This window comes from Triticum urartu, chromosome 6A (assembly GCF_056163025.1).
Source record: "Triticum urartu cultivar PI428250 chromosome 6A, HENAU_Tu73, whole genome shotgun sequence".
Classification (NCBI taxonomy): domain Eukaryota; kingdom Viridiplantae; phylum Streptophyta; class Magnoliopsida; order Poales; family Poaceae; genus Triticum; species Triticum urartu.
This window is the reverse complement of record NC_141878.1, coordinates 514,847,054-514,872,538: the sequence shown is the minus strand read 5'-3', so window position 1 is coordinate 514,872,538 and position 25,485 is coordinate 514,847,054. Positions and strand designations below refer to the sequence as shown.

Below are 25,485 nucleotides of genomic sequence, written 5' to 3'. Positions count from 1 at the left end.
AAGGACCAACTCCCGATCTCCATGCAAGATTGGAAAAAGCCAGCAAAGGAACGTCCAGATCTTACTTGGGTCGACGACAGAGCAAAAGATCTGCTTTGGGAATCTCTCATGGAACATTACACCCTACCAGATCATTTCACAGATGCAGATATGCAGAAAGTGAAGGCCGCTGCTGCTACCTCTTGAGCACTGCGTTGGATTTCCCCGAAGAGGATAGGATGATGCAGCAAAGTAGCGTAAGTATTTCCCTCGGTTTTTGAGAACCAAGGTATCAATCCAGTAGGAGGCTACGCGCGAGTCCCTCGTACCTACACAAAAACAATAGCTCAACGCAACCAACGCGCTTAGGGGTTGTCAATCCCTTCACGGTCACATACGAAAGTGAGATCTAATAGAGATGATAAATAATATTTTTGGTATTTTTGGTATAGAGATGCAAAGTGAAAAGTAAAAGGCAAAGTAAAAAAGCAAAGCAATAATAAAGTGATGAAGATTGATATGATGAGAAAGAGACCTGGGGGCCATAGGTTTCACTAGTGGCTTCTCTCAAGAGCATAAGTATTCTACGGTGGGTGAACAAATTACTGTTGAGCAATTGACAGAATTGAGCATAGTTATGAGAATATCTAGGTATGATCATGTATATAGGCATCACGTCCGAGACAAGTAGACCGACTCCTGCCTGCATCTACTACTATTACTCCACTCATCGACCGCTATCCAGCATGCATCTAGAGTATTAAGTTAAAAACAGGGTAACGCCTTAAGCAAGATGACATGATGTAGAGGGATAGTTTCATGCAATATGATAAAAAAACCATCTTGTTATCCTCGATGGCAACAATACAATACGTGCCTTGCTGCCCCTTCTGTCACTGGGAAAGGACACCACAAGATTGAACCCAAAGCTAAGCACTTCTCCCATGGCAAGAACAACCAATCTAGTAGGCCAAACCAAACTGATAATTCGAAGAGACTTGCAAAGATAACCAATCATACATAAAAGAATTCAGAGAAGATACAAATATTATTCATAGATAAACTGGATCATAAACCCACAATTCATCGGTCTCAACAAACACACCGCAAAAAGAAGATTACATCGAATAGATCTCCACAAGAGAGGGGGAGAACATTGTATTGAGATTCAAAAAGAGAGAAGAAGCCATCTAGCTACTAACTATGGAACCGTAGGTCTGAAGTAAACTACTCACACTTCATCGGAGGGGCTTGGATGATGATGTAGAAGCCCTCCGCGATCGATTCCCCTTCCGGCGGAGCTCCAGAACAGGCCCCAAGATAGGATCTCGTGGATACAGAAAGTTGTGGCGGTGGAATTAGGTTTTTGGCTCCGTCTTTGATCGTTTGGGGGTACGTGGGTATATATAGGAGGAAGAAGTACGTCGGTGGAGCAACAGGGGGCCCACGAGGGTGGAGGGCGCGCCTGGGGGGGCAGGCGCGCCCCCCTACCTCGTGGCCTCCTGTTAATTGGCTTAACGTAGGGTCCAAGTCTCCTGAGTTGTATTCGGTGAGAAAATCACGTTCCCGAAGGTTTCATTCCGTTTGGACTCCGTTTGATATTCCTTTTCTTCGAAACCCTAAAACAGGCAAAAAACAGCAATTCTGGGCTGGGCCTCCGGTTAATAGGTTAGTCCCAAAAATAATATAAAAGTGGAAAATAAAGCCCAATATAGTCCAAAACAGTAGATAATATAGCATGGAGCAATCAAAAATTATAGATACGTTGGAGACGTATCAGCTGCTCTTAGGAAGATGGCAGTTGCATTCAGCAACCACAAGAAAAGTATATGGGCCAAGTATGTCGAAGGAGGAAAGAAGACTCCAGAATTCAAGGGAACACTGGAGAAGCAAAGAGAGCACTGGCCCGATTTCATGAAATTCAAGGAATCGGAATTATCTAAGGAACGGTCGAGAGTAAACAAGGCCAATGCCGCAAAAAAGGAGCAGTTTCATAAGCTGGGGCCAGGTGGCTATGCGGTGGCAATGCCTAAGTGGGATAAGTCTGAGCAAGAGATGCTGGATGCAGAGGTCACTCAGTTACTAAGAGCTGGCCCCCAGGGTTAGGACTTGGTTCTATGCACATGGGGGGCATTGGACCCGAAGACAGACAAGGTTTTGAAGAGGGCAAGTCTTAAAGGAGTCGAAGATAAGATACTTGTTGCAATAGAAGAGGCTCGAACGGGGGTGTTCATGCCCAACAGAGAGAACGACGAGCTTACGCGCGCCCTGGGAAATCATGAACACCCGGGAAGAACACGAGGCAAAGGCGTTGTTCTGTGGTATGAGGGGTTTGCGGACTGGAACGCCGACTACAGAAGCCGTGCGAGAAGGAAGATGGAGGAGGAGAAGAAGAGGAAGCTGGAGGAGGAGAAGAGGAAGAAGGAAGCAGAACGCCTTAAAGGCCTAGAATGAAAGCACGCGGAGTTGGCACTCCAATTCCAACGGCAGCAGCAGTAAATCGACTCACTTAGCCAAGTAAGGGGGTCTCAGCGGCATCAGCTAGCGGATGATCCGGCATTGGATAGCACCATCCCATCCATGCCGAGAAGCAGCGTGGGTTTCGCCCCGGGCGAGGCACAGCTGCTGGATAGATACCCTGTGGATGACATCATGGAGAGCACTAATTGCGATCTACACTTCAAAATGAAGAACATATCCATGAAGGTGTCGGACGCCGTTGCTTATACAAACTCCCCTGAACAACCTTCCATTGCAACCCGATTCTAGCTGGCTATGCTCGTGTCATGGTTGATGAGGTGATGGACCAATATTCGGGGCTAGAGCTTGACATTCCTGGAGCTGACGAGGAGCACACACTGGGAGAGGCCAAACATCGTATCATCATATGGAGAAAGGATTGCATCATCTTTCCAAGGCCACCGACACCGCGTCATCCGACTCCTCCTCGAAGTCCGCCACCGCGTCAGCAATCTCCCGCTCCTCCAAGTGATCATCAGCCACCGCCTCAGCACAGTCCTGCTCCTTCAAGTCCGCCAACGCGTCAGGCCACTCCTCCTCCTCCAAGTCCAGTACCGCATCAGGCCACTCCTACTCCGAGTCCGGCACCGCGTCAGCCCACTCCTCCTCCTCCAAGTCCGGCACCGCGTCAGCCCACTTCTCCTCCAAGTCAGCCACGTCAGCCGTCTCTGCCAACTCAGCAACATCGGAAGAGAGCCGCCGCAGCTATGGTGCGTAGCGGTACAAGTCGAGGTAGTACATGAGGTACAGGCGGAGGCAAGCGATTTCAATATGGTCCAAGCCTCACGCCTCTTCTGCAGAGGCCTTACGACATGACCGAGGAGCAAAACGCAGCCATAGTGAAGGCCCAAGTGAATGCCCATTCTGGACCGAAACCAGAACCGCCACCGAAGGAGAAAGTGCTTGAGAAAATCGTTGACCACTTTATTCATATGGCAAGAAAACCATCTCCCAAGCCTGTTGACTCATACTATGAGCGCCAAATTAGAAAGGCACATCGAGCACAACGAAAGAACAAGTCAAGCTCGAGCTCGAGCCAAGCAACTGCCAAAAAAAGCAGGAAAACCGTTCCCCAACTGGGAGAACAGGCGATGCAATCGACCCCCCCGCTCATTGTACCAACACATGCGAGTACCGGGCCAATCAGCTGGTAATAATCGACGACCATATAAGGCAGGCTGAAGAGATCAGATGCACTGTAAAACAACTCCTAGGCTTGTAGCCCATGGAAACTTTTAAAGAGGAGGAGCTAAAACGGAAATATGTCCGCCGCCAACCTCTGGTCAAGCCTGAGGAGGTCAAAAACCTCCCAACGAGAATGTATGAATTGCATGATTGGTACATGAAAATTACCAAGAGTTCCAATCGAGAGTCCCTCATGGTGAACGTCAAGGAAGAGCATTACTTCCATGTGCTAGCTCTGTCCGTTGAGTATACAGAACTATTTCAGTTATTCAATCAAGATGCACTCGACAAATCTCTCGTCAGTTGCTATTGTCTGTAAGTGATTTCTTTCTGTAATTTAAGTCTCAAGCTAGCCGTAGTGCTCATTGATCGATCATTACCTGTAATTATCCTCACTATATTCTTTTCTGTGGTATTATGCAGGATGAAGATGTATGAAATGAAAAAAACTGGATGCTATGGCATTGGATTCATTGACCTAAATATCATTAATGAAGACACATGGAAATTGCATTGGTATCAAGCAGATGTAGAGAAAAAGATGCTAGAGTTCTTGAAGCACCTCAATAGCAATGAAGATATACTACTTCCTTACAACTTCTTGTGAGTCACACTGTCTTGTACTATAAATTCTGTTTTTCTTACTAGCTAGCTAGTTGTTAATAATTTAAGTGTATAGGGTTTAGGGTATAGTTGATGAGTGTTATGCACATGCCGGCTTAATTAAGACATGCAAACCTGTGAGCATGCAGTTACCACTCGATCTTGTTAATCATTAAAGTTGAAGAAGGAACGGTTGAAGTACTGGACTCACTACTTAAAAAACAAAGTGACTACTCAATCTTGAAGGGGATAGTCGACGGGTAATTTCAATAATTATTAACTATATGTCGGCCTCTTTAGTTCATCATTTCCTGATATCAACTATTTAATAACTCATTTATTCATTTTCTTTGCCGGCGGGCAGGGCTTGGGAAAAGTTCATCAAGTTGTATTGGTTTCGACCCAAGGTAAGTAATTAAGTAGTACTAGCTAGCTACCATCTCTTTAATTCTTGTTTCAATATCATTATAATTATCATGCTTGATTAATTATTATCTGATTAAACTCTATTCTTGTAAAGGCCCTGAAGCAAGCGTCGGGGACTGAAGTGTGTGAATACTACGTTTGTGAGAACATTCACATGATGACGTTCGAAAGGAGCAAATCTGATAGACAGCTATGGGTACGTTTGCCAGAAAACTATTCACAATTTTTACATCATTATCGATATCTAATCACACAACTAATACATGCATATTGATCTCCTTCTGAAAAGTTCAATGAGATGTGGGACCAGCTCCTACCAACGGAGCGCATACGAGCACTTCAAGAGGAAATAGCGGGATTTTTGCTCGACCAGGTCATAGATCCCAAAAGAGAATACCATTACCTGCTACCGCCCTCATGAACCACTCCCAATTGTCATCGTGCTCCGAAGGCACCAAGGCAAATGCCACTGGCTCCGAAGCCAACATGTAGGAGAAATTGTATATACGTAATTGTATATATATACATGTGTATGTGTGAATGGTGGTTGTGAGACATTCGATGATATATGATCAGTCCTTCTCCATCTTGAAGTAATCATCATAGGGACACCTGCGTAGAAGCACATGAAAAAAAATTGGAATCGACATCAAAAATAGTTTTTGAATAGCACATCGGGGGCAAAGTAGTCATTGTACGGAGTCATATGCCCCTGTGCTATGTTCCGGTTCAACACTCGATGTCCCATTGTTGAACCCTTGAAGTTAAGAACATCCTCCTCTGTGTCTTCAAGAATCACCATCTTCATCGTCGTTTCATCCACATCTTCGTCATCCAATGAAGATGAACGTAGAAGTACTCATCGTCTTAATCCATCGTGTTTGCTTCAAAGTGAACAACGAGAACTTTGAATTTTTGCATTATGGCATTTGCCAAACACCTATTGGGCGTAGTGACCGCTGTGGACGGCGTCTCCATAGGCAAAGGGTACCCGGACAACGACCTGATCCAGGGTAGTACAACGTCGGTGTCCACCAAGGCTTGGGCGGTATCAGCAAGGGTCCGAAGAGGCCTAGGCGGCATCGAGGTGGGGGCTATGGTGGCTGCTTGGGAGCGCGAGATAGAGAGCGGAAGATGAGGGCAAGACTATGAAAACGTGCAAGCTTTGGGTGTGGTTTTGGGTGTGACATGGATGTCGGAGTCTGGCGTGGTAGACATACGAACTCCTCAAAGCACCTGGGCCTGGATGCAGGATTTCAAACCAGTCAAGGCCGATTTGGTGATCCATGTTAGATGGGGCCCGGATGCAGGATTTCAAACCAGTCAAGACCGATTTGGTGATCCGTGTTAGATGGCTAAAAGTGCGAAATCACTAATTAAGGAGTACTCGTTGCAAAGAACACTCCACTTTCCCAGGTCGCGACAAGTGGCGCACATGCATAGCGTCACTTGTCGCAGCCCGGGAGTTTTTCCTTTTTTGGTAGATCTGTTTATTTAAAACGTTATATCTCTTAAACCGTGCGTCCAAATCTCGAACCGTTTTCACCATTGGATTCCTCGCGTTGAGATCTTCAAAACTAGATCCCATGTTAATAGGTTTTGACGAAAAAAAATTCACAAAAAAAACCGGACAAAAAAACCGGCGAAAAAACCGAACCGGGAGCACGGTTTTTTTCCTTTCCGAAAGAGGCACCTCTCGCAAAATCACAACCGTGCCTCTCGTGTAAGCAAAACTGTGACTCTTGTGTAAGGAAAAAAATAGAAAACGCGTTTTTTTTTCGTTTCCAAGAGGCACGGCCGTGACTCTCGCGAAAGCAAAGCCGTGACTCTCACGAAAGAAAAAAAAAACAGAAAACGCATATTTTTTTCCCTTTCCGAGAGGCATGGCCGTGACTTTCGCGTAAGCACAACCGTGCCTCTCGCGGAAGCAAAACCGTGACTCTCACGAACGAAAAAAAAACAGAAAACGCGTCTTGTTTTTCCCTTTCCGAGAGGCACGGCCGTGACTCTCGCGAAAGCACAACCGTGCCTCTCGCGAAAGCAAAACCGTGACTCTCGCGAAAGAAAAAAAACAGAAAACACGTTTTTTTCGTTTCCGATAGGCACGGCCGTGACTCTCGCTAAAGCACAACCGTGCCTCTCGCGGAAGAAAAACCGTGACTTTCACGAAATAAAAAAAACGCGTTTTTTCGCGAAAAAAATTGAAATTTTTTTGATTGAAAAGCTAAAAAAGACCGGAGGAAAACCAAAAGTCGAAAAAAAACCGGAAAACCCCGTTTAAAAAGCCGAAAACACGTGCGGAAAAATAAAAAAAAATCCAAAGGGAGCGTTCAGAACGCGACACGTGGCGAATGGCTGAAAGCGCGCCAAGTGACGCTGATCGTTCCGAGACTCCCGAAGGAGCGCTCGTTAACTAGTTGCTCTCCTAAAAGTGTCCCTCGGAGCGCCCTTCGATTTGGGGCCTGGATGCAACATTTCAAACCAGTCAAGACCGATTTGGTGACCCGTGTTAGATGGCTAAAAGCGTCCGGGCAGCCCGAGGCATTTGCTGGTGCTTTGATGATCCGCATTTGAGATGCCCCAAGTAGAAGGGATTCGGCACTTGGACGGGAAATCATGGTCTCTACCAGCCAAAGAATCGAACATGGTGAGAGGGCATGTCCCTCGACGAATGGAAGGTCGACAACGAAAAGGGCCAAACAACAATTCGACGAATGGAAGGTCGACAACGAAAAGGGCCAAACAACAATCCACGCAAGCAAAGCGACGCAGCCAGGGCCACTACAGATTCCAGCGGGGAGGACTCCACTCGAGTCTCACTGGCTGGACCGTTAACTTGAACTGGGTACAGAGCCGGAGGACAACCGTAGTGGAAATCGAATCGGCCTACAGATGCTGCCTGCCATGCTAGGACAGAGAAACGTGCTCCCGGTCCAAGTAGGCACCACACAACACCAAAGCACAGAATGAACTCGCCACATTTCCTATTTACCCGATGGGTGTAGCAGATCACTTGCGGTGTCATGCTAGTGACACCTTTGATTCAGCTCCTCAAGCAAGACACCTTTGATTCCAAGAACAACTACAGCCCAGCAACAACAAACAAACGAATAGTGGAGACGGTGACCACAGCAGGGTACAAATGATATTCACAAACCACAACCCGGACAAGTAAAAAGAAACCACACTAGCTAAAAAATTACAGTTGGGAGAAGAGAAGATCCACGAAGACGCGGGGTCGGTCTTCCTCCAGCCTATACAACCACAACGCGCACTGCCTTGACAAAATGAGAGTGTGCCGCAAGGTCAAGTAAGCCTTACCCGAAGGGTTTACTACACCTTCACCACTACATTACAGCGAGTCGGTGTCAGATGATGCAAAGCCTACTCTTTTCCCCAATCTAGGTATCAGAGGGTCATCTGTGCTAATCTCAATCACAAAATTAATTGGGGGACACGAAGGGAAAACAGAACCTATCAAAGAATTTCATGCTGCCTGGTGTTAGAGGTGCGATGCGTCATTGGATGTTGCGCGACAACCCGCCACGTGGTGCACTTCTGCAACAAAGCAACAAAATGGAAGGTGAATTAGTAAGGTGTGTCTCGGTGAAAAGATAGTATCTGGGCAACAAAAATAAGCATAGGCTATGTAGTACTAAAAAACAATAGGTAAAACTTTAGCTGTTTTGAAGAATGGTACTGAGTACCATTTCTTGGTAAACTTTTGGTATTTCAGGTGGTGTTTGGTTCTCTAGTCCTAGGACTTTTTCTAGTCCCAACTAAAAAGTCCCTAGTCTCTAAAAAGTCCCTCCCTGTTTGTTTCCAGAGACTAAAAAGTCTCAGTCCTTCCTAGAGGTTATTAAATGACCATGTTGCCCCTAGTATATAGAAAAATAACAATCAAACAACATCATGGGGTGGCGGGCCAATGGGTGCATGAAGGGGCATTGTTGGAAAAGTCCCAAAAAGACTCCTTGAGAGTCTTCTTCATTTAGTCCCAAATGCCTAGTTTAGTCCCTAAAAAGTCCCTCCCGTTTGGTAAAAAAGTCTCTAAGAGGGACTTTTTCTAGTCCCTACACAAAAAAGTCCCTGGAAACAAACACCCCCTCAGTCAAGTTCACACTAAATACCAAAGCTGTTCTTCCAAACGGGCCCTAATGCTAGTTTTGTGCCAGATAATGTTTGCAATAACTACTACTCCCTCCGTTCACTATTATAAGATGTTTTTGGTATTTCAATATGGGCTACATACGGACTGAAATGAGTGAACAAACACACTAAAACGAGTCTACATATATTCAATTTAGAAAAGAGTTAGAACATCTTATAATAGTGAACGGAGGGAGTAGCATTAACAACTACTACCTCCGTTCACAAATATAAGATGGTCCAACTTTTTTCTGAATCGGATATATATAGACATGTTTTAGTGTGTTTGTTCACTCGTTTCAATCTGTATGTAGTCCATATTGGAAATATCCAAAACATCTTATATTTGTGAACGGAGGGAGTAATATTTAAGAAAATGATGTCAGCAAGATTAGGAGGGTCAGTGCTCAATGGTTACAAGCAAGCAAATGGTTAGACAAGGCATTATTTGTTGAGCCTAATAAAGGCAACTCAATCCACCTAATGATACTTTGTAAGGTTTGGTTTGAGGAGCCAAACGGTGAATGAAACATCTGATCCAAACTCCGAACCTAACTCGCTTGTTTTTTCCTCAGAAACCATGCAGGGGGCAGCAATTTAATGCATTAAGATAGAACTTGATTGGTTTGAGCAGGACCAGTTGGCCCATCACCATCTCATCCCTCACAAGTACAAGTCATCTAAAAATATGAGGGGGCTATCGCAACAAAAAATCGTGGGATCCCATGATTGAGGAACCATCCTAGGCTAAGGTGGTCCCTAAAGTCATTAAGCAGTACTGATGGAAACATGATGAGTAATTCAAGTTAACAATACTTGGAGTTGTAGGGCAGATGACAAACTTGAAGTTTAAACAAAAAAAATCTGTGTTGGAGGTATATGTGAAGAGATCAAGTTCTCAAAATGTAAGGCATTCTTGGTGTACCTTCCGGGAAGGGCCTGAGAAACTGTGCCAGGTCCTCTCAAACTACCAAGACGCTTGGCCTTGTTCTCTTGTTCCTTCTCAAGGCGCATAGCAGAAACTTCTTTCTCCATAGCAGCTACCTCTCTCCTCATCTTTTTAGCCTCCACTTCCATGGCTTTGGTTAAGGTGTCTACTTTCTTTGCTAACATCTGTAAATGAGGGGGTAAGTAAAAAAGCATTGTAGCACGGCGTCTCCTCAAAATGCAAGAAGCAGAACCTCAAGCATCATACCTCAATTGCATCATCCTTGTCCTTTAGACTTTGGTCTTTCTCATGGCATGCCTTTCTCAATGAAACTACCTCCTTCTGCAGCATGTCATAGAGTACACCAGAGACCATATCAGTTGAATCACTATTTGTGGTTTCAGTATTTTTCTCTTCTCCACTAGCCTTCCAGCTATCAGTAGTCTCGCAGTCCCCAACAGCATCTGTAGATCTATTGAGTAAATGAGGTCCATTCACAAGGACCTTTCCCCTGTCTAAAGACCTCGTACCACCATCGAAAGACCTTGAAGTCCCTTTTGCGTGCTTGAGGACCAAGCTGCTGCCAGTAGAAAGAGAGGGCCTCGAATTGAAAGATGGAGATCTCCTCATTAATGCACCAACCGGGGAGACTTTGGACATATTATCAGCTCCACCTAGTGATAGACGACGGGAAGATCCACCACTTGTATTCCTTCCTTCTGTAGGAGGACGGCTAGAACCACTTGGCGGCCCCCTCAATCCATCTTCTAGAACTTTTAGGCGCCACTGATACTTTTCCTGAGTCCGGAGAATATATGAGAAATTATTCCACAAAAGATGAACTTGTCTTAAAGTGTAGCTCAAATTCAACATGACAGACATCTTTACCTTTACTTGAGCTTCCGATCGAGCCGTTCGTTCTGCAATAGCAAGTTTGTCACGAAGTTGCTGCATCTCACCCTGCAGAATATGGTGGAAAAAAAAACATTGCATGAAACTTGAATCCTATATGCCTAAGAGAGTGAGCCCCACTACTTCTAATTGTCTCAACATGCGCTTCGAGATCATCAAAATTGTTGTAGCGTTAGATTTACTAGCTTGATCCACTAGCATCCGTCCGATGTACGCATGAGAATCCTCTACCATGCAACATGCATTAGTGCATTCTAATGGGTTTTAAATGTCATTGCTTCCACATCATCAAAATTGTTGTAGCCATTAGATTTGCTAGCATGGTCCACTACCATCTGTCCGGTCTACGCATGAGAATACTCTACCATGCAACATGCATTAGTGCATTCTTAGTGGGTTTAGAATCACATTGCATTTAATGTGACATGCACAACTTTTCATGTTAAGATTCATTTTTGCTTATGCAGAAATGTCTCACATAATTTAAATCGTAAGGACTGGATTAATACTCTATATGTCCAACTCCGCAGCAACGCGCGGGGTATCTCGGTAAATAAAGAAAGCTTTAATCATCTTACCTGCAGAAATCTGCGCTCTTCAAGCCACTGTTTAACAGGCATTACTTTGTCATTGCCATCTTTCCACTCATTTGCAACTACAACAGCAACCCTGTTTGCTGTAACTTTTGTTCGAGCAAGTTCACGGTCAAGAACTTTTCTTTCTTCCTGGTGTGTCATGATCACAAAATAGCATGGGTCATCTTTTTGCATAAATAATCAATGAAGATTCAAAGAAAATACAACAGTTGAATGGTAGTATGTTACATTCATTTCCTGGACTTTCCGCTGGTAATCTCTAACAGCATTAGCAGCTGCACCACCAGCAAGGACAGCCTCTTCAAGCTCTCTGACTGTTTGACTAAGCTTTTCGACTTCCGCAACTTTTTGGCGGTGCAACCTATCCAAAATCTTATTTTCTTCCTGCAATCAGGGATGAAACCACTTGAGCAGCTATATTTGAATAACTTGACAGAGTTGTTTTCTCCCAACAAGCTTGGAAAATACAAGATATCTCATACCTGGCAGATCTCGATTTGCTTCATCAGATCTTGGTTCTTGTTTTGCATGTCATCAACCATAGCAGCTTTTGCTAATGCAGTTTGTACAGTCCTTTCTGCTTCTAGCAGTGCTGCCTCCTTTTGCTTTGTCAAACGATCTAATGCTCTGTTGTCCTCTTGGAGCTTTGCAATCTAAAAAGAACCAAATTAAGTTTTTGTCAATTATATACCAAACATGCATCCAGTGGACACAAGGGCTTGGATCCGTGGATATGCTGGGTGCAAAGTAGGATAAAAATATGACAATTTCATCAGTCTACAAGAGAGTTGAGATGTGGATAACACAGCATACCTCTTGCCGAGCAAGCTTTAACTCAGCTTCAAGTGGTGCAAGAATGGCTTCAATAGGTGGCATATCATCATCCTTTTGGGCTGCATGTACTCTACGCAGTGTTGCTTCTGCTGCAAACTGGGCTGCCATAGCTGCTTTCTTCTCATCATTTGTTTTTTTCAGTTCTAGATTCTGCAAAAATAGAACAAATGCTTATGAGGGAGCAGTCGGGAGGGAAGGGGGGCTAAAAGAGGTCGGGAATATACTTTGCTATCGAGGAGAGACTCTGTCAACTTGAGCTTCTCATCCAGCTTCTCCAATTCATCAGTGAGCTGCCATCACAATGTAACAAATCAGCAATCATGTTGACAAACGGAGAACAAACATTGATCTTTAAAACTTGAAATGTTTTTGCTTGGTTTTCCCTAGTTCTGTTCAAGGGAACATTCCAATTTGCATTATGACAACAAGCAAAAGTAACATATGCATTGATGCTAGTGTTGGTATGTGTGTCAGGTCATCTTAACAAACCTTAGTGATTTTAAGTACTGGGTTAAAATTTGCCTGAGGGACACTTCAATCAGAAATAGTCAAAAGGGGGCCACACAGATAGCTTATTATCAAATAAAAATGAGCATAGTAAGATAACTTTCATTTGACAAATAAGCAGTATCTGACATATCAAAACAAACAAGCTTTACTCAACATGTCATTCATTGCTCATGCCTAGGTATCTCATACTGCCATACAAAATGGCACAATCACCTTCAGCAGATACAGATTCTAAGCTTCGCAAATCAGATTCAAATGTTACTTCCCGTTTTTAGCATGCCCAGTTACTTCATTTATGAAGAAACAGTCAGACTCAGTTGATCAAATGCAGGGGCAATAGAATACACAGCACTAACATGGCCAACAGGTACAGAAAAGGCAGACACATCATTAAAGCAAACACAGCAACCAGAGATGCACTAAGGATCAACCAATATCTAACTGAAAAAAAAGGCTCGGTTAAAGGATCTTTAGTTGATCTGAACAACACAACTTGGGTCGCTCACTTTTCCAGGAGCTACTTCGTTTGGCAATTTAAAAAGCATGTTAGGATAGGATACATATTTGTTCAGAAGCCTGCAAGTTGAGTTGCAAAGGGGGAAAAAGGAATCAAGGACCTTAAAAGAACAAGTAAATTTCATAACAAATCATATGAGTAAACATTTAAGTTTACATTCCAAAGAAAATTTACATAAACGTTTCAATACACCTCACATCCATCAGTTCGTTTGTATGAAACGGAGTCTGAAAGATATACATAGCTGTCATGTGGGATCCCCCAAGCCAGCAGCCAAAATTTCCGTAGTTCTACAAAATTTGTAGCTGTTCAATACTTCTGAAGTTATAATAAAATGTCTCCCGATTTTCAAAATTAACTGTAAGAAAACAACATACTATTTTCGCAAAAGATCATTTATTTGAACTAAATATCCAAGCATCTTGAAGATGTAAAATTACCTAAATTATAATAGGAAACATATATGCCTACTCCAAATTAACCATCATTTAGGTGAAATCATGTAATCGTCATTTTTTCATCATCAAATCTTTAAAAAAAAGGAAACTAAAAAATCCAAATAACTAGCGATTATAAATTCACACGCCTCCAATTAAAATTTTATACTCCCTCCAATCCATATTAATTGACGCACACTTAATGTGCGTCAATTAACATGGATTGGAGGGAGTATTCAAATCCATGTTTTCAAAATGATACATTTTTTAAAGACTAAGATTGTGAGATTTCCTGACATTATGACAATAATAAGATGAAGTTAAATTCCACTGACAGGATATTTGTCTCGTGGCAGCACCTAAGGAATTCTGAAAATTGGATCAACGAATTAGCGTTGAATCCTTGATACCTCCAAGTATTGGTTATTGCAGTTTGCTCATCAAATCGAGAGCAATTTGTACATCGTATTCACCCCTTGTGCATACTAAGAAATCTGAGTGGACACTGAGCAGGCTCAACAAACATGCAAACTACACACCAGATAAATTGCAACCAGGACTGACGCACTGAACATCAAAATATCTATTAGCACTCAGCATCAAAATAGCTTTGAGTGCCACAGACGTTAGCACTTGTAAAAGTACAGCTTCAGAACAAGGGTAATGGGAATCAATTCTATGAACTAAGACCGGGGCAGCTTTATTTAGCTCTTGCCATCCTGGCGACCTGACACATTTTTTAAGTTAGTTTAGCTCAAACATATCTTGAAAAACTACTGCAAAAGACAGGGACTTCATAGCCCTACATGAACGGCCATAACACTCTGATTCACTAGTACCTCTCCCAATGAACAAGACAACCAGAGTATAAGATCAGCCAAAAAGAAAGAAAGTAAAAAAAAACACAACCTAGCAGGAAATAAACATGTTGAGTAAAACATTAAGCTTGTGTTGAACTTTCAGAGTTTCAGCATGCCGCAATGGATAGACAAAACCCTCCGCATCCATGAATCCCACAAAATAATGGCCAGCAAAAAACAAGGGGAAGATTGTTGTCTTGGCCCTGACACTCGGCCAAAATCACCTCCGCATCGAGCAAATACGCCCCCAAACTCTCCTATTTGGCTATGAATTCTCTTGCACCGACACTGTTCCAAGCTCGAAACTGGAAGAAATGGTCGTAGAAAAACAAGACAAGAATCAGAAGCAAAGCTTGGGGATTTACCTCCTCGACGGCCTTCTCCCGCGCCCTCTCCGACAGGCGCAGCGCCTTAATCTCCGCCTGCGCCTCGCCCAGCTCCCTATCCTTATCTAAAACCACGCAAAAAGCACCAACCATTCCGCCGTCAGATTCGGAAGGGCGGCGGCAATCCACCGAACACGAGCGGGAGCCAGAGCTACGGCGAGCCAGGACCCAGGAACCAACTCACCCCTGACTTCGTTCTCGAGCCGGTTGAGCTCGACCTTGACGGGATCCGAGCCGTGCATCAGCGTGAGGAGCTCGTCGGCGTCGAGGCCCAGCTGCGCCGCCCCGCGCCTGCGCGCGGAGCCCCTGTGCGCCGGCGCATTCCCCTCCTCGCAGCCGCCGCCGCCGTCGGCCATCTCAGATCTGGGCCCCGGCGCCTCAGCCCACCATCCAAATCGCGCGCCCCCCGGGACCGCCGGCGGCCGCAATGCCGTCCGGTGGGGAACCCTAGCCGCTCGCGGTGTCGGGGCTCGGGTTGGGGCGCTCCGCTTCGCTTTTGCTTTGCTTCGCGTGGTGTTTGTTTGTTGTCTTGCTCGGGCGAGGACGGCAGCGTGTTTGAATAGCGGAGAGGGTGAGGGGGGAGGTGCTCGGGGGATTTAAAAGCGTCGGCTTTTCCGAGTGATTAGCAGCTAATTAACCGTTGAGCTAATCAGGCCATCGAGGTGGTTACTGGTCAGTGTGAGGACTGGACAAGAGCAGAGGAGGAGGGGAGGGCGTTGGAATCTCAAGGTTTGGAATATAAGGTGGGGGGAGATCACACATGAACATCAGTACAAAGGAAAACAAAAGTAAATGTTACTACACTCTAGTCTCTTTGATTTGCAGGATTTTTAAAACAAGTTATAGGAAAAACACATAATTATAATGGCATGTCCTCTTAAATCCTACAGGAGGAGATCAAAAAGTGTTCAGCCTCGCGGAGAAAATAAAAGAAATGTAAAAGGTTTGAACAGCTAAAACATTCCTTCAAAATAAAGTTCTAGGCGATCCCTACGAATTTTCCTAAGGGTCCCAATCCTACTACGCAGACAGTCTACATAGGGGGAAATGCCTAGGGATCTAGATCCTCCAAAAGAAACTATGAAATTTCATTAAATAAAAGGACCCAGTAGGTGCTTCTTTTGTTTGGAATATTCCGAAGAATGGGAATAGGAAAAACATATACATGGGGGCAGGATTGCATGTGCAAAGTATTTGATTGTGAAAACACGAGGATTTCCAGGTTTTGGTGTTTGGTTCGTATGAATAGGTAAAACACAGTGTAAAAACTTGTGGCATTTTGCCTTTGTCTTTTTTGTGCATAGCCAATGTGGTTGAGGGTTGGGTGGATTGCGATTCCTTTGTTGTTCCTTCGGAACTCAAACCAAATGAAACTCTCCTCACTTTACCATATGACATTCCTTTCAATCAAATGGGCGAATAGTGTCACAAACAAACAAAACCACAGTTTATGTTGTTTTCCACTCTTCCTTGCTATGAATCAAGAGGCCCTTAGTGTTTAGCACAAGTTTTGTTTCCATGTGCCATAAATGACATTGTTAGTTTGATTTGATAGGCCACACAATATATATAGTATTATAGTATTAAATATATCTGTTGCATTGCCTCAGAAAAAATATATGTTGCATGATTTCTATGGAATTTTTGGGTGCATATATCAATACCGCGTGCAGTCACACACACATACTCGTGTGACATCCTTGCCCGAACTAGTAGTACTACAATTCATTTACATTGTAAATTTTCAACGACGCTGTTTGTAAAAAGTAGTCCAACACATTCCTATAAATTTTGGAAATCTTTAAAATTTATCTGTGAGCTGTCTTGCATTTTTCTCTAACTAGTAGTATCTCTTTAATTAATACTCCATTTGTTCACTTTTATAGATGTTACTCCTCTTATCCATATCAATTGTACCTTTTTTTCTGATAGGCACATTTTAGTGTGTTTGTTTACTTATTTTAGTCCGTATGTAGTCTATATTAAATTTTCCAAACATCTTATAAAAAGTGAATCGGAGGGAGTATCAAAATTCCATTTGTTAAGTGTGGCGGTTCTATGGAAAGAATGATTATTGGCCCTCTGAATAAACACTCTCATGTTGCCTTTTCCGTCGGCATGCAGCTATACCATGCATGCACCTAATGCTATTGTCAGTGTCATCGGTACCACGTATCTGGGATCACTGTTCCGCGGTCTTCCCATATCGATCACACTTCACACCCCGGCATAGCCACCTAGCGATTGATGTGGATCTCTCTAGCCAGCAGTAGGTCGAGCTCGCACTTGGCAAACACGTCTGCCGGCACCACATCACACACTGCCAAGCAGTAGCACTCACACCACTATTCGAACCCACCTGTGAGCGCCCTTTCGAAGGGAAAAAAGAAAAGGAGGCGCCATTGCCATCGCCAATGAATGAGCGTGAACGAGGGCGGTCATGTGGCAGCCATGGCTTTTTGGCGCGCATGTTGCCTTGCCGGTGGGCGTCGGAGAGCGACGTGGTGCAGCACCGGTCCAGTCGTCCCTCTCAACGCAAGAGGGCCGGGCTATTGCAGCGGCTGGGAGCTCGCCCGTGCCAAACAGGCGTTGGTGTCACGGCCGTGGTGGTGTGTCTGGTGTTGACGATGTCGGAAGGAACGGGAAGATCGGCGAGCTAGCTAGTGTGCAGGCGAACCAATCCGTAGTTGGATGGTTAGGGTGCACTGTAGTATCCTTAGTTCATCAGAGTTTAAATCTTGATGCTCGTATTTACCATGTATTATTTTAGAAATTTCGGCAACACGCGTTTAGTGGAAACGGGAGAAGACGTTTTCGCCAACTACGAATTGTCTACGGTGACTTTATAAATATATCGGCCCAGTCTCTTGGAGATGCTTAGCTTATAGGGAGTGTCTATACCGTGTTAAAAAAAGCTAGCTAGTGTGCAGCGGAAGCGACCCTGGGTGTGCACTGTGGTGGCGTGGGTACGTTGTTGTGCGCGTGTTGCTGTCGATGCGTGTTTAGCCGCGTATGGTATGGAGGTTGTGTGCTGCTCAAGACACGCTCGTAGGGAAGGAAAGCCTATAAACTAGGTCAAAGATGGCACTGGCAGTGATGGCGCACTCGTGATTTGATTTGTCGTTCGTTAATTACTCCATAAGCACCGTCTGATGAACGCCCGGACTTCCCATTATCGATAATAATATCGTCATCATGGGGCATGGCTACCTAGTAGTATATGTCAGGGTTAGCGGGATCATGTCGGCTTGTTAGCGTCCCATTGGTCCGCACAATTGATTAAGGTGGTTATCAAATGGGAAAAGGACCTGAGGGATTAAGTCGGGTCGATGGAGTGACTCAAGAAATTGTGAAAGGCTGGTCGAGACAACTTGAAAACGAGAGATTGATTTTTTTTTCAACACAGCACAACGCAGATGCCCACATACACTCATCCTTATAAACGCACACATGTACACACCACCCCCCTATGAGTATCTCGGATTGAACCGACACAACAATAATGAACAAACATCGCCGAAAAGTTAAAATAAATTCAAAAAAATATGAATATTAGTGCCAAGTGGATCAAAGACTTGAACACTGAAGGGCTAGTTGCATCACAAGAAATCTAACCATCTAAGCTACACTCAACTTTAGGATACAAGGAAAGTTAAAAACTTCAAAGACACGATGCTCGTCTCATCCAGCCAGTCGGCCACAGGCAGTGCAACACATGGGCACGATACTTGAGAAACCAGAGCACCCCAGCGCGGCCTCCAGCGCCCGAGAAGGAGAGGAGAGAAAAAGCTAGCGAGGCCAGCGGGAGCCCGTGGACAAAAGCGTTTATCCACCCCAGTACCCCACCCCAACCCAGCCCAGCCGATCAGAGATTGCCGGTTGAAAAGTTGCACCATAGTATCAAGTTATCAACCGACACGACTCCCTGGATCGACTGCCTACGTCGTTATTCGTCAAGCTCCGGGCCAATGCCAAAGCAAAATGGCAGGCAGCTCTGCCGATCACATGAATTCGTTCCGGGGAGGGAGGCGACAAGGGGGGTCGGCCGTGGCCGTGGGCGCTGTGCCTGATAGGCTGAGCCTGCGATGATGGATGGCTAGATCCGTTCTTCCTGTTTGCCGTGGGCGACGCGCGCGGTCCTGCATGCCGCATGCATGGACCAGGGGAGGATGTAGCTAAAGCTAGGGAGCGAATAATAAGACCGTTCATGCCGGGCGAACCAGCATAACGTCCCGACGCCGTACCGTAAGACCGTAACCACGTACGTGCGCGCGGGACCTCCCGATCCGTTCCCCGTACGTACGTGGTACGTTGCACGTAATATAGCCGCATCGATCGCCCGGCATGCATGGTCCAAGCACGCCGGTTATGCCCCCCGCCGCATTTACACGGGTGTCGCCGCCGCCGTCGCCGCCGGTGTACGTTATGCCATATGTGTGTGCATGTGCTAGTTGCTGCTCAGATCCGCATGTACGTACCAGCTAGCTGTGCGTCTGACATTCTGGCTGGCTCAGCTCGCGCGCGTGATGGCATATTGACTTCTTGTCCCGTTGTCCGCTGGTATGGCATCCGCATCTGCTACACCCCGCCGTGCCTTGTTTCCGGTAAGAGCACCTATATCCGAGCGCCTCAAATCCGGCTCAAATATCCGGATTGACCGATATCCCTCATATTCAGTTTAAATTTGAAGTGAATACGGGGTGTTCGTACGGATTGACGCTGGGATCTCACAGGAAAAGACTTCAAAACCCGGTGGTCCGAAACTCGTCTCCTCTGTCGGACCGAGGGCGTCATGTGGAGATGCTCCGGCGGACCGCGTAGTGCCTAAGCCCGACTATTTAAACCGATCGCCGGCATCGAAACCCTATCCGTGCACATTTTGCCCCACCCGTCCGCTGACACCGCCACTTTTCACTTCACATCCGCCACCACTAGTATTCATGCTCTACACCGCCGGGTACAGAGCTATCATATCTAACGCCGGAGCGCCAACTGCGGCTCCTTGAGCGGATCTGGGCAAGGCGCGAACCCAAATCGCCGCGGGGCTACCTCCGGATGTAGTGGATCTGAAGGAGGACTTAGAGGAGGAGGGGGATGAGGTTGAGGAGGAGCCGGAGGAGGATGTGGGGGACGTTAGGGACACAGATTTGCAGGCGGAGTAGCAGGTCATCCTTGATTCCCTCCGCTCGCAGTCGGATGCAGAGGCCAGACGCCGTCGACGGCAGGAGATGAAGGCAGAGCACACCTCGGAGAAGGAGGAGATGCTTGCGTACATGGATGAGGTCGAGGAGGAGGAGCAGGAGCCCTCCTACGCGTCCGTCGACCCGGCGCCCCGCACCAACAACGTGGACATCTCCGACGACAAATCGTAGTTAGGGTGTTGTAGTACGTAGATTTATTTTTCATAATTTGTATGGATCTAGGAACTGAAATATAAAAAACTCGGTTATAAAGGAGCAAATTTGAGGCGTGACTGGTCAGTATCTGAAGACGCGCCCGGTCACGTCCACGGGCCCGGTCACGTCCACGGGTGTTTGAAGGGGCGGATTTGACAAATCCAACTGTAAATGATGTACATATGCTTCGCATCTTGGCGGCCTGCGGCACCTCGCCGTGGCCGTCGCCGCTGTCTAGAGCCGCGGCCTGATGCACGTCGGCGACCTCGCATGCATGATGCTTCGCGCGCCATGCGAGCGAGCGAGCGAGCCAGGCAGAGCGGATCGCAACCAGGAATTAAAGTGTCACGGTTCGGACGTCGTCGCCGGCAAACGGGTGGCGCCTGGTACCGATGGATCGATCGATCGCACAAACGCTTAATCATTGAGGACCCGGGTTGTAGTACAAACTCAGATGGAGTGAGAGTAAGCACATGTCTTTGTGCCTTGCTTAATTTCAAGATCAAGCAGCTACTTTCATCGATCGAACCGACATCGAGGGCCTGTTCAGTTGGGAGGGTTTGCCTTCTTGCGGAAAGGGCCGGGTTTTAGATGATCAGATGCAGGTTTTGCATGCCCAGCAACATGTAGATGGGGACCTCTACCTATTGGTTAGATGCTTGAATTTTTTTGAGTAAATTCTGATTTTTACCCCCTATCTTTACATTTTTGACAATAATTACCCCATTTAGCGAGATTTCATCCGTTTTACCCAATTTAGCAAAAGTGTTGCCACAGTTTACCCAGTTTAATATTTTATGAGCATTCTGACACGCTGGTCCAATTGTGTTACCATGTTTGATATTTTTGGAGTTGATGGTATTCTTCTATTATTTATAAATCAGATCATTCTCCTATTATTTGCAACAGATCATGGAAATACACTACTATCAAAATTTATTAATATAGACTACAGATTGCTCCGGGTTCACATGTTGAAAACAGGTTGAATGATGCTTCCCATTTATAGATAGCACCAGGACCTTATAGTACAGCTGAATAACATCACATGTATAGATAGCTTCACTAGTTCACAACTGCAGAAACTTCAGAATACACCAAACAGTAGAAGTGGCACATACACCTTGTCAGTCTTCACCTTTCTTAGCTCCTACACCTTGCAAAGCTCTCCATCTAGGATGCTAACATCATCTTGTCCTCCATCACTTCCAGGAGCTGTCACAAACCACAAAAATCATCCTCCATCTATGCGCCTTACAACCACTGAAGGAGATCTGGGTTACTCTAAAATATATTCTGATAAAGGTTTATCAAACTGAAGAAGTAAAAGAATTCCAATATTCAAAATGTTGAAAAACACTTTAAATCAATGTACCTCAATTACAGAAGGGTGATATATATAGACATGATCTTCTAATAAGCATCTTAATTTTGTCCGAATTAAACGCCTAACCAGCAAATGCATGAGTCAGGAAAATTTTAGAATACACAAATTGCTGTAATAGAGATGGTCAAAATCACGTGGAATGGGGTATGACTGAGAGGGCTTATTTGTTCACCAACATCGCTGATTTGTTGGACCAGACGTCGCCATAGAACCGCCATCAACTGAGCACAGACTAATAGGGTCCCTGCTATGTCGCCAAAGTAGGAAGAAGAACTAAGCACAACCTGATGCGGTCACATACATGATTAGTTTTTTAAGTATATCAAATTCAGAAGACTACGCCGACGTCAGCGAACTTGACGGGACCATCGGATTCCACGAGGTCATTTCTTGCCATGATGTTGTGGCCATACAGCCCGGCCCGAGGAGGTATGAAAGCGCATGGCCAGGACCTCAGCACCCGCCACCGTCGCCGTCATCGTCGCCACTGCTTGACAATCCTGAGCAACGATTGGGGGCGAGCAACGCAAGCGAGAACCGAGTAGAGGCGAGCATGGCGCTCGCCGCTCAGCCAACTCGCACGTTGTGCATTGGACGCGATGCAAGTGATCACCATCAGGCTGTCCTGGTCGGTAGAAGCTACGAGGACTGGTTCGGCAGGGAGAAAAATAGGCAATAAAAAATCATTGATGTGGCATGCCAGCTGGACCAGACAATTGAAACTTGTCGGTCAGAACACAAAATCTCGCTAAACAGGGTAAATTCTGGCAGAACTTTTGCTAAATGGGGTAAAACGGACAAAATCTCGCTACATAGGGTAATTAGTGTCAAAAATGTCAGAATAGAGGGTAAAAACCAGAATTTACTCAATTTTTTTTGGAGCATTAGATCTTCATTCAACGTCCACCAACAGACCATGCATTGTTCTTCTTCTTCTTCCTCCTCCTCCTCTCCGGTGCCGTCAACAGACACTGGCCTAACCTCCTGCTCCCACTTTCCATGGCCTCTGGCGCTATCGCGCTCGCCTCAGCCCCTTGTCCACCGTTATGTTGCTGTCGCCGCGGGCCCGCGGCCATCCCTCTAACACCCCCCCCCCCCCCCCTCGTCTACAGCGTTGGCGACGACCCTACACCCCAACCCGAACAGTCAAAACTCAGACTCGCTTCCGCCGTCCATGCCATGGCTCGCCGCGGCGTCGCCGGTCCCGGCCCATTCACGACTTGCAGTCACCGTAGAGAGTCTGCGGCCTCCCCGTCTCGCGCCCAGGGAAAAGCTGAAATGGACCGCCGCTTCGAAAATTTTGAGGCACATGATTGTTTACCAAAGGCATGTAAATTAGCAGAACGTTGCGAATTTACTGAGAGCAACAAAATAAAATCTTGTCTGTTGCTTCAAGTTACTACAACTGAAGCTCCCCAAAGCATAAAATGCAAGTGCCCACCCGGGCATCCCGCGTGGACCCGTGCAACAACGACGATCGATCCGTCGAGCTGCCCAGCTCGGAGCAAGAGAATCCGAGGCGTGGACGGCAAAAGCAGGATGGAATCACATCATCGGAAGAGTACCACCCAATCATCCCTTGCATGCATAGGCATAGCCAGGTTAAAGTGAGACGTTATCTCAGAATATTTTGGGACAATCTGTAATCAATCTGTCAGATATATCCAACTATCTAAGATGGTGTTTAGTTGTCTAGTCCTAGGACTTTTTCTAGTCCTTAAGACTTTTTAAAAAAGACTCTTAAGGAGGTGCTTCTAAGAACTTTTAGCAAAAAGTCTTAAAAAAGTCCCACCCTATTTGGTTTGGAGCTTTGCTACACTTACAGGCAAAGTTCACGGGATTGCAAGTAACAGGATGACATGGCAATAATTGACTGGGCAGCACCGGGCCCCACAATTGAAAATCACGGAGGAAGAGGCATTAACTCGGCGACACATCTGCCTGTAAGTGCTGCCCGTACGGCTCAGTCCGTAAGTGTAGAATTTTCATTTGGTTTGCTAGGGATTTTTTTTAGTCCCAACATAAAAAAGTTCCTGGAACTAAACACCTCCTAAGCTACCCGTGAAATCAACATATATACGTGCCATGCTAGCTAGTGTGGTCGCTGCCCTAGATCTTTCAGCTGCACGTTACCGTTGTTGGCCCGTGTTTGGCTGCACACCCTGGTGATCGGTACTACTCGCCACCAAATTCTCAACTTGTCATTTTCTACTCCCAAAAGTTCGCCAAGAATTAAAGCCGTTGGCTCTTTGTCTGAACAATACTCACGTAATAATACACAATGGAATGATAAAACTAGTTGTTTGGTAAGCAACTTTTCTCTTATTATTAGAATTTGATAGTAGATCGCTTTGCTCTTAGATTGCGTGGCCCCCTACGTGATGGGACTACCCACTCCCTAGCTAGCTAGGTAGCTAGCCACATGCACCAAAAGTTTAAGCCAGTAGGACAGTTGGCATCACAAATCAGTCATTAGTGACAGCACAAACCACGAATCAGTCCTTAGTGACAGCAAAACCACATTCTTCCAGCTCCCTAATAATCCAGTGTTGTCATAGGTGGGCCCAAGCAACGTGATAATAATAACTTAAACAAAAGAGAGATGGGAAGTTGGACACATCACGCACGATGTACTTGTGTTTCGTCGGAAAAATAAAACACAAGCGTACCATTTATTTATTTATTCTTTTGCGGTTGAACACAAGCTTACCATGATATGCTTGTGCAGTTGTGCTTGAAGTTAACCAATAGCCGGAATGTTATATGCATGCGCCATGCAGGAGTGTTTGCGTGGCTAGTCATCACCAGACTCACACGAGGAAGTGTTGTTGTGAAGGTTTGAGTGGATGGATACGTGATACGTGCATGTCTCCCGACTGGGGCAAAGCTACCCACGACCACTGCTGCACCATCGATCAAAAGGCACCGGCCAGCCAGCGTAGACAACTCCATCAACATATGATAGGTGCAGCAAAGGAACCCCCACTTCTCCGGCCACTAGCTAGCAGTGGCAGCTCAAAATCATGTGAGCCACCGTCCATGATAGCAGAGACGAGCAATGACCAGCGCTGTAGCAAGCAGAAGAAGAATCCACCGGCCAGTCAGTGAGCATCATCACCGGCAAACGCACAGAGCATATCAACGACTCGGCTGGCCCATTAGCGCTCTGCATTGTTTTTTTACGTACAACTGGTTTTCTGGCCGTTTGTTTAAAAGATCGCTAAAATAACAAATGTCTAGAAAAATTTAAAAATTGCGGATTTCTAAGTACTTGGGCCTTCCCCAGCATACCTCAAGGCTCAAATGGGTTCATCTGCAACCTCTCATAGACAAAGCAATGGGCAAACTTCCGGGATGGAAGAGGAAGAACCTTGCGAGGCTGGGAAGGGTCTCCTTGGCAAAGTTTGTGCTATGCGCCATGGCCACACATAATCTCATTGCGCTCCCTCTTCCGGCGTGGGCCAACCATAAACTTAGCAAGATATCTCGCAACTTCATATGCAAGGCGACAATTCCGAGAATGCGACCGGAGGGCACTCCCTAGTAAACTGGAAGACGGTGTGCAGGTCGAAGGCCCTAGGTGGGCTGGGAATCACAGACCTAGAGAGGTTTGGTCGGGTTCTCCGCTTGCGCTGGCCATGGCTAATGTGGACCGACCCTGACCGTCAGTGGATGGGCTCTGCCCTACCCTGCGATGACTCGGATATGGCGCTATTCAGAGCTTCCACCTCCATCGTGCTGGGTAACGGCCACAAAGCTCTGTTCTGGCATGATGACTGGACCGAAAAGGGTCCCCTAAGGATGCTGGCTCCCGGATTATACAAAATCGCCACAAGAAGCAGAGAATAGTGTCCAAGGAG

General features: G+C 45.8%; 1 protein-coding gene across 1 annotated transcript; it reads right to left on the bottom strand.

Annotated features, from left to right (window-relative positions):
- Positions 1-7,764: 7,764 nt before the first annotated feature.
- LOC125514557 (microtubule-associated protein 70-2) lies at positions 7,765-15,423 on the bottom strand. Its single transcript, XM_048679895.2, has 11 exons — positions 15,027-15,423; positions 14,822-14,907; positions 12,357-12,422; positions 12,112-12,282; positions 11,781-11,951; positions 11,527-11,682; positions 11,281-11,427; positions 10,679-10,750; positions 10,058-10,588; positions 9,788-9,975; positions 7,765-8,271 (listed from the first exon to the last, which is right to left on the bottom strand). Exons 1-11 carry the CDS (start codon positions 15,196-15,198, stop codon positions 8,232-8,234), a joined length of 1,800 nt encoding a protein of 599 aa, XP_048535852.1. The 5' UTR covers positions 15,199-15,423; the 3' UTR covers positions 7,765-8,231.
- Between the last annotated feature and the right edge of the window lie 10,062 nt (positions 15,424-25,485).